This window comes from Pristis pectinata, chromosome 10, assembly GCF_009764475.1.
Source record: "Pristis pectinata isolate sPriPec2 chromosome 10, sPriPec2.1.pri, whole genome shotgun sequence".
Taxonomy (NCBI): domain Eukaryota; kingdom Metazoa; phylum Chordata; class Chondrichthyes; order Rhinopristiformes; family Pristidae; genus Pristis; species Pristis pectinata.
Genome location: NC_067414.1, coordinates 37,625,554 through 37,645,820, shown reverse-complemented (window position 1 = coordinate 37,645,820; position 20,267 = coordinate 37,625,554). Strand labels below are relative to the sequence as shown.

Here is a 20,267-nt window from a genome sequence, read left to right as displayed (position 1 = left end):
CAAGACCTAAACAATGTTCAAGCAGGCATTGAGAACACACAAAAAACATGCATGCCATATGCGAGTCCGGCAATGGCATATCCAAGAGAGAGTTTAATCACCCACACACGACATTCAATTGCACTACCATCATTGAGAACCGCAACATTAAAATCTTAGAGGTCACCAATGATCAGAAACTCAACTGGACCAGCCTGTGGCAAGTGCCTCACCAGCTGATACCCAGCACATACACAGCACAAGTCAGGAGTCTGATGGTCTTCACTGGTCTGGATGAGTATAATGCTAACAACACAAAAATAGTTTGACACCATCCAAGACAAGTGGTCCTCACGACTGGTATCCGGTCTTACAACTTAGCTTTCCAATGAGAGCTCCACGGGACCCAGTTCTGAAGCCGTTTGGATTCAGAACTGGCTTTCCCGTAGAAGACAGAGGTAGTGGTTGATGGGATTTATTCTAGCTGGAGGTCTGCAGTGTTCCTCAGGGATCCACACTGGGACCTCTGCTGTTTGTGATGTATATAAATAACCTGGATGAAAATGTACGTGGGTGGGTTAGTATATGTGCAAATGATACGAAGATTGGTGGTGCTGTGGATAGCGTAGAAGACTGGTAAAGGATAGAGCGGGATATAGATCAGTTGCAGATATGGGCGAAGAAATGGCAGATGGAGTTCAATATGGCCAAATGTGAAGTGTTGCACCTTGGGAGATCAAATGTAAAGAGACAGTACATTGTTAATAGCAAGACCCTTAACAGTATTGATGCGCAGAGGGATCTTGGTGTCCAAGTTCATAGCTCCCTGAAAGTGGCTACACAGGTTGATAGGGTGGTGAAGAAGGCATTGCAATGCTTGCCTTCATTAGTCGAAGCATTGAGTTCAAGAGTCAGGAAGTTATGATGCAGCTTTATAAAACTTTAGTTTGGCTGCATCTGGAGTATTGTATTCAGTTCTGGTCACCCCATTGTAGGAAGGATGTCAAGGCTTCTAGAGAGGGTGCAGAAGAGGTTTACTAAGATGCTGCCTGGATTAGAGGGCATGTGCTATGAGGATAGGTTGGACAAACTTGGGTTGTTTTCTCTGGAGTGGCGCAGGCTGAAGGGTGATCTGATAGAAGCTTATAAGATTACGAGAGGCATAAATGGAGAAGACAGCCAATTTCTTTTCCCCAGGCTTGAAATGTCTAATACCAGAGGGCATGCATATAAGGTGAGAGGGGGAGAAAGGTCAAAGGAGATGTGCAGGGCAAAGTGGTGGGTGCCTGCAATGTGCTGCCTGAGGTGGTGGTGGAGGCAAATACGATGGGACATTCAAGCTCTTAGATAGACACATGAATGTGAGGGAAATGGTAGGATATGGTCATCGTGTTGGCAGAAGAGATTAGTATAGTTAGGCATTTTATTACTGATATAATTGGTTCGGCACAACATTGTGGGCCAAAGGGCTGTTCCTGTGCTGTACTGTTCTATGTTCTATGTCTCTGTGTTGGGTTTGGGTCAGGTGCATGTTCTGGTTTGTTTGGGAAGTACTGTGCTGCCCCTGTTCAGTTCCAGAGGAGGAGTATTACGTTTGTTTAATATTACCACATGTCCAATATTTTGGTTATATAAGGCATTGGCAAGATCTCATCTGAAGTTGGAACATTGTCTGCTGCACTGGTCTCCTTATTCGAAGAACAGTGTTACCATTCCAAGTACTACCCTAGTACTAGAAGAGGTTCAGTGTTTTATTTAGGGTAGTACTTGGAATGGTAAGGAGTCATCCATTATGGACAGAGATGAGGCAACTTCTGTTTTCTTTCGAACGTCACTGGAACTCTCCCAAAAGGTAGTGGAAGTAAAGCCATTGAATAAGGCAAAGGTAGATAGAAGCAAAGGGGTGAACGTTACCACAGGTACACTGGAATGTGGAGTTGAGTTTTACAATCAGAATCAGCTTTGACCTTGTTGGCTCAGGAAGCCCATTGGCTCACATCTCCCCCCAGTTCACAAGTTCATCAGTAATTTTGGATAAGTAACAAATGCTTGCTTTACCAGCAATGCACACATCTCAAAAGATAAATTAAAAGAACATCCATTTTCAGAATGATCTTAACTCTGTGCTGAGTAATGAGGATGTATGAGTGGAGACCCACTGGTATGGATTTCATGAGCTGTGATGCAATGAGTGGTGTACAAAAGTTACATCATAGTGGTTAGCGTAACCCCATTACAGCGCCAGTGACCTGGGTTCAATTCCGGCCACTGTCTGTCAGAAGTTTGTACATTCTGCCCATGTCTGTATGGGTTTCCTCCGGGTGCTCTGGTTTCCTCCCACATTTCAAAGACGTGCGGGTTAGGAAGCTGTGGGCATGCTATGTTGGTGCTGGAAGCATGGCGACACTTGCGGGATGCCCCCAGAACACTCTGCACAAAAGATGCAGTTCACTGTGTGTCTCGATGTACATATGACTGATAAAGATATCTTATGTTGGTTGCAGAAATATGCATAGAATGATAAGACTGTATTAATTTAGTTTAATTTGGTGATACCAGAGAGGGTTTAACATGTTAAAAAGCAAATTGATCAGTTTTGATGGTTTTACCTTTTTGCTTAAATGCATGTTAATGAAGCACAATCAGTGTGGTACTGATAATACTGAGCAACACAGTAAGGATGCCAGCACAAGAAATGTGAATTAACCATGTGACAAAACACCTGCAATGTTTCACAGGGCTATTAAAAATTTCTTTACAAACACTTCTAGTCTTAATATATTCTGCAGCCCAGTGATAAAAAAACTACATGTATGTTTTTATTGTTCATATAATTTAAGAAAAATAACTAACTGAATAATATAATTTTATGAATGTTCAGCTCAAATTTAGTTGCATTTTCCAGGACTATTACATATTCACTTCAAAGGTGACTCTACCCGAGGAATGGAAGTTGTAAACTCGGTAAATCATTTTATTTTTCATCCAATCCACCTTCTTGATATCTGTTCTGTCATACATTGGGATTGTCACTCTTTCTGTTGGAAGATTTAGGCACCTTACAGTTCTTCCTGACCATTAACTTTAATGTTCAATCATAAACAGGTATGCAAATGCAAGGGTAAACTGCTCTGCTAAACTTTTAGTTCTGACTAATATTATTTCAAATTGTTCCATTTTGCGGCACTTTAGTGAGTGTAGGTTTTGCGTGACAATTATGATTCTCATTTCAACAATACTACCCACAATGAACCATCCTCTACAAACTGAGGAATCATAAACAGATGTCTGCAATGCTGAACTTTTCTTCGGGGAGGTCTGCTTTGCCCTGCAGAACACAAACTGTTGAGCAAGAAAAGTGGTTTATCAAATTAATATGCTAACCTTTGAACCACAGATACATTTGGTCTTCAAATGAAATTCCCATGTGTAATGTCAGTTCTTTATCTTGTATATTTGCATTGAATAATTAAAAACAATTTCCCCAAAGAGCTGGACAAGGGTTGGATGAGGAAAAATAGAAATCAACAGAACAGCAGACTTCTGCAGCTCATGTGTTTTGAGTCCCAAATGAGCTTCAGTACCAACTGTGACAGAAGTGCTCTGGTCCACGAAATTAGTGGTGGATGTATAAGATTCCTTCAATAAGTAATGCATTTAAGAACTATGGCAATGAGAGAATGTTAACCGAAAAAGTTATTTAGATAATAAATTGCTTTGCAAGAGGATCATTCTGAATCTACCTGAAGCAGCAGAGATAATGAATTCTTAGAAGTTTGTAATTAACTATTGAAACCATTTGATAAAACGCATGACTACAAAATACTGCTGTAGAAAAAGGCTGATTTCATGCAACCACTCCAAGAATTCTACACTGTAAAATTTCTCCAATGTGGGATGGCCCAAAACTCTCTTACCTTATGACCAGAACAACGGTCTTCCGCAGCATCTGATGTTGTGCCACTGGGGTCAACTCACAAAGTGCAAGTAATATAGGGTGATTTACGACGCCTGACCCAGTAGGAGATGATGAAAGGAAGCGATCAAAATATTTGTGAATTATATTTTGGAGCAGCTGCTTAACATAAGCAGTCTGAACTGTTGTGTGTCCAATGATGGCTGCCAGTCCCTGAAACAGGAAAGAAAATTTCAGATTGCGCTCAATTCCAATCCATTTATTTTAACCCATTTTCTTCTTTTCCTCAAGTCTTGAAATTGACTCCACTAGAGTCATGGAGGGTACTAAAACTCAGTGGCTTGTTACAGACTAGGTTGCTATTGGTGAATGTCCCTTTAAGATAGAGCATAGTGGTGTGTGTGTGTGTGGCATGCTTACGTCAACAGAAGATAAAGGACGTAATGACGTTTTTGAAGCAGTCAGTCAGAGAAGAGAGAGAGACAGCAGCCTGCTTGTCTCTATCGATGAATGAAAAACAGTAACTGTGTCTGTCACTACAATCCACGTATGGATTTTTGGAATAATCCAGTGGAGTCCACTTTGTCGTTAACCTGTAGAAGGAAACAGGTATTTGTGTGGACGGCCACATCTCGGATGCCTTTCGGGGTGGCAGATGCTTCGGAACAAAGCAGTGGAGTTCACATTGTTGTTGACCTGTAGAAGGAAACAGATATTTGTGTGGACGGCCACGATTTGAGTAGACACTGAGGTTACGTGTGGGTTCCAGAGTGGAACATTTAGATTTCGTAATTACTCTCTATTTTCTCTCTACATCTACATTTTGTCTTCAGTCAACAGTGGTTTTGAAGAAGCCTTTGCTCACATTTCACCTTATGGCTTGCTGAACTGAACTTTAAGAACCATTCCTGGACATGGAGTTTGGGAGTTTGCCACACACACACTACAAGTTTAGTTTTTGGAGTTAATGTTTAAGATTTAACATTTTTACTTCTAACATTCTAACATTTTTACTTTTATTTCTCTTATTATCATAAGTAGTTATTAATAAAGTAGCTTTTAACACTTATACATTACTCGGCGTGTTTCTTTTGTTGCTGGTTCGTAAGATAATTGTCTGCCACCCCGAAAGGCATCCGAGACGTGGCTGTCCATACAAATACCTGTTTCCTTCTACAGGTTAACGACAAAGTGGACTCCACTGGATTACTCCAAAAATCCATACATGGATTGTAGTGACAGACACAGTTACTGTTTTTCATCCATCGATAGAGACAAGCAGGCTGCTGTCTCTCTCTCTTCTCCTCTGACTGACTGCTTCAAAAACGTCATTATGTCCTTTATCTTCTGTTGATGTAAGCACGCCCCACACACACACACACACACACACACACACACACACACACACCACTATGCTCTATCTCAAAGGGACATTCACCAATAGTAATCTAGTCTGTAACAGGCTTCATCACTGCTCCACATAATAATTAGGGCTTGAACTATTCTGTTTTCTCTTTGGTTGCATTATGTGCCTTTTGGTTTATCAATTTAGTTTTCAGCAAAATAGATTCATTTTAGTTCTTAAAAGTACAGTGTCATGAGAACTTTTCCAAGTGATGTTGCTGGAGAGAGGGAATCACGTGCACAATTTCCATTTCAGCTATTACAGTATTCATCCTGTGATCATTCAAAATCAAGTTTATTGTTGTCATAGGCATGCATACATAGGATATAAATGCCATGAAAAATAGCTTTTTGCAGCAGCAGCACAGTATGTTACAAGACAAGGACAAACATAAGTTAATATAAACTTAAATTTACATAAATTATATACAACTTACACATGTGCAAGATTGAAAAAAAGACAAAAAATAGTTCATGGTCACTTCACCATAAAACGCCAACAGGATATTTGCAGCCAGATTGTTAGATATCTGAGGTCCATCACCAGGGTAATGGTAATTTTCTACATTAGTCACCAGGCTTACATTGCATTACAAATCATTTTCAAAAACCTCTGGTGACACTTACCATAAACTTAGCTTAACTTGTGGCAGAGTCCTTGCAGCAGGGACTCCTGCAAAACAGCTCAGCAAGAAGTCCATTCACATTGACACAGTGCGGTTCATCAATCACATATTGATATTTATTAGTTATATATACGTCGAAACACTGAAATGCGTCTTTTTGCGTTACTGAGAATATGCTGGGGGGGGGGGGCAGCCTGCAAGTGTTGCCACTCTTCCAGCACCAACACAGCATGCCCACAGCTCCAAACCCGTACGTCTTTGGAATGTGGGAGGAAACCGGAGCACCTGGAGGAAACCCACGCTGACACGGGGAGAACGTAGAAACTCCTTACAGACAGCTTCATGCTTTTGTTACTTAGTTTTCATGCTTAATTCTGCAAAATCATAACTTTCTTTCACAGAACTGTGCACACTATTTGTTTTTAGCTCCATATCTGCTTGTACTTACTCTCGGGCTTTTTTTCCACTACTGTCAGACCACTGACCAGCACATCCCACAGACAAAAAGAATTAGTCAGTCATCTAGATATGCTTTTTTTGAAAACCACCTACAGCATTTTGAGTGCAACTACTAATTCTACATTGTTGACATTTATTGGCAGTGCAGAATTTTACCAGTGGAAATAAAATTATTTTTCAGGTTCTTATGGAGTCAGAACTGAAAAATTCAGGCCTTAATTATAAAGGACAATATAGCCTAAATAGACATCAAATAAAGAAATATCTTCATTTACTAGCCAACTATGCTTTATGTTATCAATAAACAAACTGCTGGAGGAACTCAGCTGGTCAGGCTGCATTTGTGGAGGGAAACAGACAGTTGACTTTTTGGGTCAAGACCCTTCATCTGGACCAGGAAGCCAAGCTGGATCATTCCAGATGAAGGGTCTTGACCCGAAACATCAATTATCCATTTCCCTCTACAGATGCTGCCTGCCTCGTTGAGTTCCTCCAGCAGTTTGATTATTGCTCCAGGTTCCAGCATCTGTAGTCTCTTGTTGTCTCTGTTTTATGTTATGTTTGACAATTTGGGCACCTTATTGTTGAGGGACTAGCAGAGAAGCATTTCCAAACAACAAATATGGCATGGAAGAAAAAAAAGAATCAATCAGAATCAGAATTATTAATCCGACTTAAATGATGTAAAACTTGTTGTTTTGCAGCAGCAGTACAGTGCAAAGATATAAAGTTAGAATAATTCACAAAAATAAATAGTGCAAAAAAAAAGAATAACGAGGTTCAAGAGGTGGTGGCTCAAGAAGGTGGTATCCATCAATTCATCACTAACGACCCTCACCATCCAGGACATGCCCTCTTCTCATTACTGTCATCGGGGACAAGGTGCAGGAGCCTGAAGACACACTCAACGATTCCAGAGCAGCTTCTTCCTTTCCACCATCAGATTTCTGAATGATTCATGAACACCACCCTGTTATTCCTTTTTTCTTTTGCATTATTTATTTTTGTAATTTAATATCTTCACAATGACTCAAGTCAAGAAAGAGTGAAGCCAAGAACAGAGCTGGAGAACAAGGCACAGCTGAGAATGGAAACACAAGAGATTCTGCAGATGCTGGAATCTTGAGCAACACACACAAAGTGCTGGAGGAACTCAGCAGGTCAGGCAGCATCTATGGAGGGAAATAAACAGTCGACGTTTTGGGTTGAGACCCTGCATCAGCACTGGAAGAGGGCAGAAGCCAGAATAAAAAGGTAGGGGAAAGGGGAGGAGCACAACCTGGCAGGGGATAGGCAAGTCCACGTGAGAGTGGGAAGGTAGGTGGGTGGGAGAGGGAGGGAAGGAAGAGTCTCGACTCGCAGTGTCGACTGTTTATTTCCCTCCATAGATGCTGCCTGACCTGCTGAGTTCCTCAAACATTTTGTGTATATAGCTGAGAATGGAAAACTGCATTAAGGATGTTAGGAAGTTTACATTTGGAAAGCAAGGGGTTTAATCAAAGAAACAGCTTCTCTCTCCCTAAACCTAGCACTAGAGTCAAGAAACACAGGTTCTAGGTTTAGGGGAACTGCTCCATTGGTTGGAATCCATCCAAATGGACCTGGAACCACAGTTCTGACAAACTGAATAACTGCTCTGGTGGATGAAATTAGGAAGTGGGGCAGGTGGATGGATTTTACAAATTCAAAAGCGGCAATAGTGAAGTCAAGCTATTTGAAGTAATGATTTGAGCAAAAATAAGCAGTAGGGGCCTAGAAGGTAGAGAACATACCAAATGGAAATGACATCAATAACTCTATTTTTACTACATTAAGAATGCTGTATAAAAAAGTCCCAATATCTCAAAAAAATGTCCCAGCTTCATGAGCCACACAAAGAGATATTAAAGCAACTGAGCAAAAGTTTGGTTAAATAGGTAGAAAGCAGAGAGAGTTCAGACGGAAATTCAAAAGCCCGAGGCTTTGACTGCATGGCCACTGATGGTGATGCAACTATATTTATCCAAGAAGACACAAACAGAACAATGCAAATACTTTGGTGAGTAAAAGGGCTAGAGGAAATTACAGACATGAAGAGGAGTATGACAACAGAAGGATCTGAAAATAAGAATGAGAATTTTGAAATCATGGGTGTTATGTAAGCAGGAGCCAGTGTCGGTCATAAAGGTCAGAGGTGATGGATGAACAGGACATGGGCAGCAGAGTTCTGGATGAGTTTATTGAGACTACAACGAGAGAGAACAGTCAAATGTGTACAAGAATTGTCAAAACTAAAGTTCGCAAAGACAAAGATGAAACTTTCATCATCAGATCAGCTGAGCCAGGGGCATAGTTGGGCAATGCATAGAACCGAAATTAGTTGGTTATACAGTCTACACTTTGCTGGATCAGAAATGACACCATGATTGCAAACAGCCTGGTTTAGTTTCAGAGAGTTGCCAAGGAGAGGAATGGATGGATACCTCGAGAATAGAGTGTTCAGCAGGAATCAAAGATAATGGCTTTGATCCTCCCATACTTAGTTGGAGGAACTGCCTCCTCATCCAGTACTGGACGGCAGAAAAACAATACGTAACTTTAGAGATTGTGAAGGGATCCAGAAGCACGTTTGTGCATCAGGGTTGGGTGCTGTCACTACGCATGTAGAAACTGCATTGCTTCCAAGGAGAGCATGCAGATGAGAAATTGGAGGGTGCCTAAAACAGATCCTTGAGGGATGTCAATGTTAATGGTGACAGGGCATCAGCAAACAAGAGAAACAAAGGACTGCAGATGCTGGAATCTAGATGAAACAACAGCAAGATGCTGGAGGAACTCAACAGGTCAGGCAGCATCCGTAGAGAAAAGCAGACAGCAACAGGAAACAAAACAGCAATGAAATATAAAAGTAATGTTTCTTGCCATTGGGAAATATACACAAAGCCTGCACCACAAAAAAACAGATAAACTAATAACAGAGAAGAATAAGTGGAGTTTGATCAACTAGCCTTTACAGAGCTGGGACTACAACATTTGATAGCATGTATTCCAGGATCCAAGCTTTAGAAAAGATAAACAAAATTGAAACCCAGCAGCAGGACAATAGTACAGATGAAGGATGGGATAAAGGATCTCAGCTTGAAAAGTCATAGTATAAAATCAACTAGGATGAAGAAACAAGAAGGGGAAGAAACCAGAAGAGGGAATAGCTTTTTTGGTCCCTGAAGCATGATTGAAGTATTGAACTGTCAGGAAGAGTATAAACCACTAAAATAAAGGTGCATGTTACAAGTGAAATACAATTAACATGGGCAACTTTCATCAGATGAACTACACAAATCAAATTTAGAGGAATTGTGCAGAGTATGAGTTTATGTAATGCATTCACCATAGTATTTTCAACCAGTACACAGAGACAGGGTATTTTAAATTTAGTATTTTTAATTTAGTATTTTTCAATGAACCAGAGTAAATTTTAGTAAAGTGATAAGAGACTACAGATGCTGGGATCTGAAGCAAAAAGCAAGCTGCTGGAGGAATTCAGTGGGGCAGGCAGCATCTGTGGAGGCAAAGGGATAGTTTCTGGTTAAAACCCTGCATCATGACAGGGTCTCAACCAGAAACATCAACTATCCCTTTTCCCCTACAAGATGCTGCCTGACCCACTGAGTTCCTCCAGCAGCTTGTTTTTTTTAAAAAAATAAAGCAGCCTCTGGGGAAGAATGATCATAATGTGACAGAATTTTACACTGAGTTTAAATCTGAATAAAGACAATTATACACATATAAGAGGCAAGTTAGCTAAAGAAAATTGAAAAATATTGAAGTATATGATGGCAAATCAACAATAGCCAACACATGAAGAAATAATTCATAACTTGTAAAGAATATATTTTCCATCATTTAAAACATAGCAGGTGTATTGTAGAAATTTCTTGGTATTCGGCAAACTATGATCAAAAAAGGTTAATAATACTAAAGAATAGATTTTTTGAATAAATGATCGACAGGCTAAATAAACAGCTGTTGGCTTATAAAATAAAGATATCAGCAGGCAGGGAGAGAACAGATTATAAAAACAGAAATTCTGGAAGTACTCAGTAGGTCAAGCAACATGTATGGAAAGAAACAAACAAGAATTATAGGATCAAGTCTCTCTCCACAAATGCTGCTTGACTTGCTGAGTATTTCCAACATTTTCTGCTTTCATTTCAGATTTCCAGCAGCAAGAGCAAATCCTTTCTGCAGGACTCTTCAGCTCCAGGCTCCTTCCAGAGATCTTCCTTGTCTTTTAAAAGTAAAGGACTTTGAATCATCAACAAAATATACTAAACAGCAATAAAACAAAAAGTGGCCCGAAGGTAACATATCATACAGTAGTTAACAAACAGTTGTTCACAGCTTTGATGCTACTGTTAATTTTTAGTAATGTAGTTCATTTTTTTTGTAATGTCTCACCAGCTATAAATCAGTCTGATTTAGCTATTGCGTTTCAGAAGCTTCAGACAGATTCATTTTGAATCCTGCAGGCAATTTCTTTCCTTTTGGAAAGCCACATACAAACACAATGATTTGAAAAGGGCACTCATAAATCCATTCAAAAAGCACTTGGTATGTTTGGAAGTTGAATAATTCTCTTACATTGAAAGAGGTGCAGATTGGAACAAATCGTAGGATATAACAAATATAATTGAATTGACTGGTTTAGTTCCTTCCCGACAACCAACTGATTAATTGTAACAAGTTCATTGAAGGAAAAATTTATTGTGTTAATCTATGATGATTCCTGTGATTAAAAGGCTTTGTTGATCTTCATGTATCATGTCAAAGTTAAAGATGTTACGTTATTAATAATCTTTTCCTCCCTACCAATCTGCAATTTCCATGATCTCTGCTAACTTTTTAAACTTTACTTACAGCACGATAACAGCCCCTTCCGGTCCAACGAGTCTGCGCTGCCCATTTAAACCCATGTTAACCTACCAGTACGTCTTTGGCATGTGGCAGGAAACTGAAGCACCCGGAGGAAACCCACGCAAACACGGGGACAACATACAAACTCCTTACAGACAGCGATGGGAATTGAACCCTAAATCGCTGGCGCTGTGATAGCATCACGCTAACCGCTACGCTACCGTACCGCCCAAATGATCACCAATCTACCTTCCCTGGGCATAGATAAGGTGAGAGGGGAAAGATTTCAAAGGAACCCAAGGGGCAACTCCTTCACATAGAGGATGGTGTGTATATGGAATTAACTGTTGAAACAGGTACAACAACAACGTTTAAAAGACACTGTGGGACATCTTTGCATCATTTAATGCTCTATACCTCTAATTATTTTTGTACTATCCAGTTCTCCCTAATCCACTTGCCTGGTATTAATTCCACACAAATCTGGTTCAGTAACAGTTTTGTACAGAATATGGACAATGAGAGACACACTGTTACACTTGAATGAAATTGATAACAATCCGCCCATTATGTTGTGAAAAACATGAGTCACATTGCAATTTAAAGCAATCACTTGAACTTGAACAACTACTTCTTATAGATTAACCTCTTATTGCAATATGACAATATTATAAAAAGCATAAATTTCCTTTTCTCCCCCCAAATAAAACAAGTTCCTTATTCAAATTTACAAAATACCTTTAAACAAGATTAGGAAAGAAACAAAAAAGAAAATCACATTATTCCACAATGTGCCTGTTTGTTGCTATATGACCACTGACTTTTGTGGTACACAGTACTAAATACCCAGAGAACATGATTTCTAACTAAAACTGGATTGATTTATTTTTACACAATGCAAGGCTTGCAGTCTTTGCCAATAGGAAAAGTGCATCCCTTATGCAGCTGTTCACAGCACAAAGGACATCCTGAGACATGAAAAGAAAACACTAGCACTCAGAATGCCATCAATATAAAAGAAACAAAAAAATCAAAAGGGCATACAGTATGTCGAAAAAACTCTCAGGACATCTTGAAGGTAAGCATGGTCTGACAGTGCTTACCTGCAGATATAGAGGCAAGTTATCTCGAATGGCAGACAGCATTGCTGGGGGCAGTCCTGTGCCCTGCTGAAAGAGGGTATGTGGCAATAATAGACGATCAATAATGCGAAACAAGAGTTGTTGAGTTTTTGAAGTAGCCAGTATTAGAGCCCAGTGCTTGACAATGCAACCTACAAATAAAAATGAAGCATTATTTTGTATGCTTTGGAAACTCTGCTAAATCATTTCAGAGAAATTTATTTAAAACTATTAGTAGCAATTCCACACAAATCTGGTTCAGTAAAAGTTTTGTAAATTGAACTCAACTTTAGCACTACAATTATCAACCTAATTGCATTCTTTTGTTATTTCCATTGGTGATATTTTGAAATTATATTACACATTTTGACTCTCAATTTTTGTTTTTACACAACTGTTTTCAATTCAGGTTAGTTTTCAAACTCTGATGTGTAAGGCTTACTCTATCTTTAATTGTTTAGGATTGACTTCACCATTATGATATAGTAATGGAAGTAAATCTTACTGAGGGGGTCCAATGTGATAAATTCTGTATTAATCTCTACAGTAAATTACACAGTAAGTGGAATTTGTTAAATATGCACGAGTAGAAATAGTATAGATCCTACAGGGGTGCATTAAATGGCAGTATATGCTATACCAACAAATGTTTTGTCACATCAGTGCAATATTCTGCAATGCACGAGATCCAAGATGATTCTTACTATGAACTAAACAAACAACAGCTTTTTCTTTCTTTATTCAGCCATAGAAGTAAAATCATGATTGGTCACAGGTGGTGGTGGTGGTGGAGGGAGGGTTGGGGTGATGAAATCAGGGCATTAGTTGGAGAGCATTGGCTTGGTTGGTGGGGGGAGGATTGTGGTGCGTGGAATCACAGGGTACAGGAGATTTGGGGAGGGGAGGATAAGCAGGCAGAAGATTGGGGCATTAGTTTAGGGGAGAGGAAATCACAGGTCAGACAGATGACAGGTGATATTGTGATTGACTGTGGATAGACTGGTGAAAGTTGGGTGCAATGACTAAGTTAAGGGGTGGGGTTGGGTGGCAAACCTAATACAACAGGCATTTTCCTAAAGGAGGACTTAACCGAGACAGATTGCTGATGCTGGATTCCACTGCCTGTGTGCTGCTCAGGCTGGTTCCCTTCACATAATTATGAAGTAGGCGCACAAGCATTGTGAAAGCCTGCTTTTGCATGAGTGGCCCACGTTGATCATTGGCTACACCTACAAGGCTAAACATCAGGGAAAAAAAACACACATCTGGGCAGACGTTGCTCGTCTTTGGACAATGTATACCTCTAGTTCTGTATCAGCACACAAGAGATCTAGAAAATAAACCAAAGACTTTGCATTAAGTCCACAAAATTCAAATTGCATGGCACACAAAAATCTTATGTTATGCAATCTTACTTCCAGACCACAAAGTGTAGAAAAGTGAACCAGATTTTTTGGCTAAGGAGTCTGCTAAACATTTAATCTGCATCCCTTTTCCTTTTTATCCACCTTTCTCATCTAATCTTGTACTAGCTCGGCATAGAAATTCAAGATCAAATAAACAGATGTTGGAGATGTGAAAAAGAAACAGAAAATGCAAAAAGATAACATGCTGGAAATCTGAAATAACAACAGAAAATGCTGATAACATTTAGCAAACCAGGCAGATTCTGTTGGGGAGGGGAATCCAAATACACTGGAAGGACAAGCAAACCAATGTCATTGTTCTCTCCTCAGCCAACATCCCGAGTATTGAGGCCATATTTACACCGAGTTGGCTACACTGGAGAAGCTACATAGTTTACATGTCTGATTCCTGAAACAGACTCCCAAATCCAATCTTTGTCAGGAGAAAATGTTACCATATAATCATAACAAGTTGTGATTCAGTGACTCAACCAACTCTGCACTCAATCTGATGGAACTCATTCCTACATAATAACTGGAGTTTTCTTGGGTCTTTGCACGGCTTTTTTAAAAATCATGGATTTTATCATGGGGTTGACAAAATATAAGCCATCAGTCTATTTGCATTTGCTTTTCAAACACTCTTTTCAACCTGTGGTGCTAAATTTAATTTCCTCTGAACCTGTAATCCAGTTCACCCTGTTTTTCCAAGCCTATTCCATTCAGAGTCAAATCACTGACGCTTTTCCTCAGGGGATTCAATCAACAGAGATGGTAAAAGTGTATAGATTTTCCATGGGCAAAACATTAATTGAACAATTACAGTAAACAAGAACACAGACCAAGAGCTGAGATTAAGCTGGACAGCTCTTTTGGGTTGCAAGGACATGGGCCAAACTTCCTCATGTGTTGTAAATTGGCATGACTCGTGATGCAATTGTACCACACAGAATGGCAGATTTGACAGATATCTTCAATTGCTGTTGAAAGTACTCAGTAGCACTAGTTCAAAGCAGATGTTGCTGGATTTTTATGGATGCAGCCATCTCAACAATGCCATTGCTTTCTAGGAAGCTGCTATAATTGTATGTCAACCCCCTTCAAATCCTGCACTCTGCTGTGCAAAGAGTATTCAAATACCACCAGGCTCTGTTCTCAGATAAATGTCAGAAGAGAATCTGATCTGTGTGATGAGTTGCAATTAATTGCATATGTCTGTATGCTTCGTCTGAACCTCCTCTTTTGCTTCCCCTGAACCTCATTCGCTCCTCCTCCTCCAACTCTTGCATCAGAAGGGTTACCTACACAAGCAATTCAGTCTGAAACATCCCTGGAGAAGTGAAAATGACACAGTTGATGCACCGTATATTTAAGGAGCTGACAATGTACAATTCTTTTGTCCTAAAGTGGGTAAAGAACCACATACCAAAACAACTTTGGTTCATGCCGAAAAAAACAACTAAGATTCCAGTAATTGAGACAACAGGGTCTTCTTTAAAAGTCAGTAATAACCATGTTGAAATTGTATTTCTTCTCACCTGTCATTTCATCAGGACAACCAGCAATCTGTTGTGATCGGGCATTTTATGGAACTTTTTAAGTCCAATGACCCTGATGTCCAAAACAGTATCGAAGCATTTCCAGTCAAACTGTCAGCTGTGCTGGAAACTACATCATAAAGACCAGTAACAAGGGCTGATGGTGTCTGAAATACAGTCTCCTGAGAGCCAAGAACTGCATTATCAGCACATAGTGCACAGGTAAATTTACATATTAAAGTGAGTAATATAGTGCAATTTCCATAGAACTTGGCAGCAGATTCTGGGGATTGGCAACGTTATGGAGTCCTGCTGTACTTGCCTGTTGAATCAGTGCGCTGTAGCTGTTTGTAATGTTGATCTGATTTGTTAATTACCATTTTTGAATAGATTGACGTGTATTCTTCTGCAGTAACTAATTATATATTTTGTTTTGAGAAGGTTTAATTAGCCTGTAATTAAAGAAGTTTAGCTGCTTTAGTCTTGGTGGTACTTGTCACTCAGTTATGCATTTATTGTGGTCAGATTCAGTTTGGCCTTGCTCAGTAACATATGTCCAACTAAAACGTGTAATTCAATTCCAATTTTCGATTAAACCTCTAATTGTATGTCAAGGCTTGAAAGGACCAGGAGACGTGAGCATTCACAGTTAAATACTGTAAATGACCCTCCAACACTGAACCATCTTACAGTGTGTCAATTAGTGCAACGCGAAGATGTTAATTCGTGCTTAACAGGCAAAATTGATAATATAAACACTTTTTTTTTAGAAAAAATCCAGCAGTTTTTGGAAAACACACAATTATTCAATCAACCTATTTGCAAATAAGAGAGAATGCATTAACTGAAAGAAAATAGATTGGAATATATTTGGGTCATGTGAAGTCCAAGGTAAATGAGGCCACTTTGTTTTCTTTGTACAAAGGAAGATCTTCTTTATCTTTGGAAAATATGCTTTTGTTGCAGCTGGCACTTTAACCTCCTCAGCTCAGCAGAAACCTGAATAGGAAGCTCTCATTTGGAGATGAAAGTCTCAATCCACAACAAAGCAGTTTTAATGATCTAAGATCAAAGTTGAATGCTGTCTAAGATGATGGTCATTTCATTAGCATCTTGCACCAGCTTAAATAAAATCATTATTATTAGCTGATATGATCTATGTACCACGGTGCAATGATCTCTGCTCAACAATTTACAATACCCTGCAGTGGCAATTTGTAACTGCAGAAGATTGCATCAGATTATTCTCAATGGTTCCTTCAAAATAATGAATACTTGTTTAGGACAACAATGGCACTATCACACTCATTTTAGCCATTCTCACAAAGGTGGTTAATCAGTTTCTTGCTAAACTTGCCCTACTTCATTGAAACAACCAATCTAATTCACAGAAATATTAACAACTGACAAACAAAAACACATTAGTTTGAAAATGAGAAAGAATAAGGAACCACGAATCAGTCAGATTGACATCAATTGTTGGTAAATGCTGGAATCCATTATAAATAATGTGGTAATGAGTCACCTAGAAAATGTTCACAAAATTCAGCAGTCCAAGTAGTTTTATGAAAGAGAAATGCTATTTGAGTGATCCAAGAATGATTTTTGAGGATGTAGCAGGGTAGGGAAAGGTCACCAGTGTATAGACTATATTGTATCATCAAAAGACTTTTAATAAGGTACCACACAAAGGTTGCTATATAAGTTTCATAAGGTTCAAGGGTTTGCGTGTAACAAATTTGGCCAAAGCACAATTGCATTTGGCCAGCAATTTATAACCTCTGCCCCTGCACATTACTGAGTAAGTACTGAGTATCTTGGAGGCCAGATGCCAACTCTCACGACCTCTCACTTTGTCCCTGGCTCACTACTGAGAAACTTCAGGCAAACCCAATCATTTAAGCTGGGTCACTAACCTTCATTAAAAAGACAGGTGAAGACAAAGCTTTGTATTTCTTATTCTTTATTTTACTTACATGCATCAGGGTTAAGATATCAGCTTACAATTGCTCCTCTTGTGTTTGTTACTCTCACCAACTGAAATTATTAGCCTCACTGGTGACTGCAACATTGGTCTGTCCCTGGTCTTCATTCCATTCATCCAATTCCAGTTGCCTTTATTCACCCGGAGCTGGATTACACTTAAGGGTCCAGGCAAAATATCTAGTTTCTTAAAAGCAGGGTAGATATTGTTGAAGGAGCTGTCATGCTTAATGATTACATGTGCTGTTTTACAGGCTGGGGTAAATTACATCCAGATTGATAGCTCATGAATACTTGTGTTAAAGATTCTCTGTGTGCGCGTTTGCTTTGGGCCATTTATCATTTTAACAAATTTACAGTATCTTAATGTATTCTTTAACTAAATTTATATTTCTTATATTTAAAGTTCTTTGTGTCATACTTGAGTATGATCCGGCCTAACAACATTGATAGAGGATTAGCTAAGGGGTAGAAACAGAGTACGAATAAAGAAGTAATTTCAGAATGGTAATCTGTTCCTAGTAGAGTGATGTAATGAACAAAGCAGAGGCTTCAGTTATTTACTGTCTATATTAATGGCTCAGATGAAAGCAGCCAAGTTTGCTGAAGATACAAAGCTTGAGATAAGATATTTATTTATTAGTCACGTGTACATCGAAACACACAGTGAAATGCATCTTTTTGAGATACTGAGAATGCTCTGGGGGCAGCCCGCAAGTGTCACCACTCTTCCGGCGCTAACATAGCATGCCCACAGCTCCTAACCTGTACGTCTTTGGAATGTGGGAGGAAACCAGAGCACCCGGAGGAAACCCACGCAGACATGGGGAGAACATACAAACTCCTTACAGACAGCGGCAGAATTGAACCTGGATCACTGGTGCTGTAATAGCGTTACGCCAACCGCTACACTACCGTGCCGCTATATGGGTAGATGAACTGAGAGAAAGATGCAGACTCAGGTAAAGTGAGTGGCAATAGGATGCCAGATGGAGTATAATGTGACATTCATTTTGCTAAGAAGAGCAGTGCAACAGATTTTTAAAAAATGTTTTGAAATCTGCAAAGGTTGGCGTGCAGAGGGATGGAAGTGCAATTTCAGAACATTAGGTCACAGGTACAGCAGAAAATCAGCAAGGCAAGTATTGTTACAGAAGGGGTGGAGCACAAGAGTGAGGAGGTCTTGCTGCAATTGTACAGGGCTTTGGTGACACCACATCTGGAGTGTTGTGGTCTCAGCCAGAGGAAGAATGTACTGCCTTTGGAGCAAGTCAAAAGGTGAATTTACTGGATTGATTCCTCAGATGAGAAGATGAACATAGATTAAGTAAAAATAGCCTTTATTCACTGGAGTTTACTCCAAAGATATGTGGTCTCATTGAAACACAAAATTCTGCAAGGGATAGACATGGCAGGTGACAATACATTATTTCCTCTCAATAAAAAGCTTAGAATTAAGGGCATAGTCTTACAGTAAAGAGTCTGCTTCAGGATTGGGTCAAAGAATCATAGAGCAATACAGCACGGATACAGGCCCTTTGGCCTATTGAATTCACGGCAACCACGGTGTCCACCCAGCTAGTCCTAATATCCTGTTTTCAGCCCATATCCTTCCCCTCCATGTACCTATCCAAGTGCCTCTTTAAATAATACTATTTTACCTGTCTCAACCACTTCCTCTGGCAGCTCATTCCATATACTCAACACCCTCTGAGATGAGAAGAAATTTCTTTATTCAAAGGACTGTGCATCTTAAGAATTCTCTGCATCAGAGGGCTGTGATCGCTCAGTTATTGAGCATGTTCAAGGCTGTGTTTGATAGATTTTTGGACAGCAAAGGTATTAACGGATAATAGGATCATGGAATATCATGGAGCTGAGATAAAAGATCAGCAATTATCTCACTGAATGTGAGAGCAGATGGGAGCAACCATAAAACCAATTCCTGCTCCTATTTCCTTTGTTCTTCTGTTGTTACTGTCACAGAGTGGGAGATTCTGGTTTAATTCCAACATCTCAGCAATCACATGCTGCTTGCTTTAACTCTACTGTTCAGAAAGGTGCTAAGTGTAAACAAAACGTTTGAATCAAAGAGTGCATGATCAGCCATAACATTTTTCCTACTCTAAGTTTCTCAATCCACGTGGCATCAGTGTGCACTGCCAGATCATAAATGACAGCGCCCTGATAATGTGTACTTGAAGACTTCCTTACCTTCCCAATCATACTACATTACTTTTATTTTAACCAGTAGTTTTTCTGCAGAAAAATTAAATAATGAAGCCTTCTGACAGATCTAAATATCCGTGAACAACAATTGTATTTTACCAATGAATTATTGAAGTTCCCAATCACAGGAATGATACTTGAATTAGATATATGCATTGCAAATTATACCATGAGAAAAATTATTTCCTATATTTATTTGTCCAGATACAGTGGAAGTTATCTTGCAGATGGACAGGGTGATAAATAGAGCAACTGGCCCTTTCATTTGCTGCAGTTCCTATTCTCTTTATATAATCATGACAAGACGGCATCCTAAACCTTACAGGACATCACTTAAAGTAATACAAATGCATATTATAGGGCCATCCCCAATTCCATTACTCGTGTCCTTGTTTTAGCACGCAACAGTTTTCTAGACCTGCTCTTCAAAATCATTGCAAAAGATTTAGGGCAGTGAGTCAATAAAGCTGCTTTGTACAAACACCTGTGAAATACATTCCAGAGTTCATGACTGAACCAGAGGCACTTCCAAGTTAGATAAGAATTTGAGAAAAAGGGGAAACAAATGGATGTAGGAAAGGGGGAGCAAGATTTCACAGTAACAGGGCTACTGCTTGTATGGGGGAATAAGCAGCAAAACACACTGACAGGCTGAATGAACTGGTCTGTGTTGTAACTTCTGTACAAATCTATGTTATGTCTAGACTTTGAAG

The 20,267-nt window shown here is 39.5% G+C and overlaps 1 protein-coding gene across 6 annotated transcripts in view; it reads right to left on the bottom strand.

The window, feature by feature from the left end:
- The window catches only part of mms22l (MMS22-like, DNA repair protein), a 116,868-nt gene that overhangs the window by 10,176 nt on the left and 86,425 nt on the right, over positions 1-20,267 (bottom strand). For all 6 annotated transcript variants that reach the window (XM_052024832.1, XM_052024834.1, XM_052024830.1 and 3 more), the window contains exons 20-21: positions 12,381-12,550; positions 3,897-4,108 (exon numbers count right to left, since the gene is read on the bottom strand). In XM_052024832.1, coding sequence (XP_051880792.1) covers positions 3,897-4,108; positions 12,381-12,550 — 382 coding nt within the window. The remainder of the gene's footprint in view (positions 1-3,896; positions 4,109-12,380; positions 12,551-20,267) is intronic.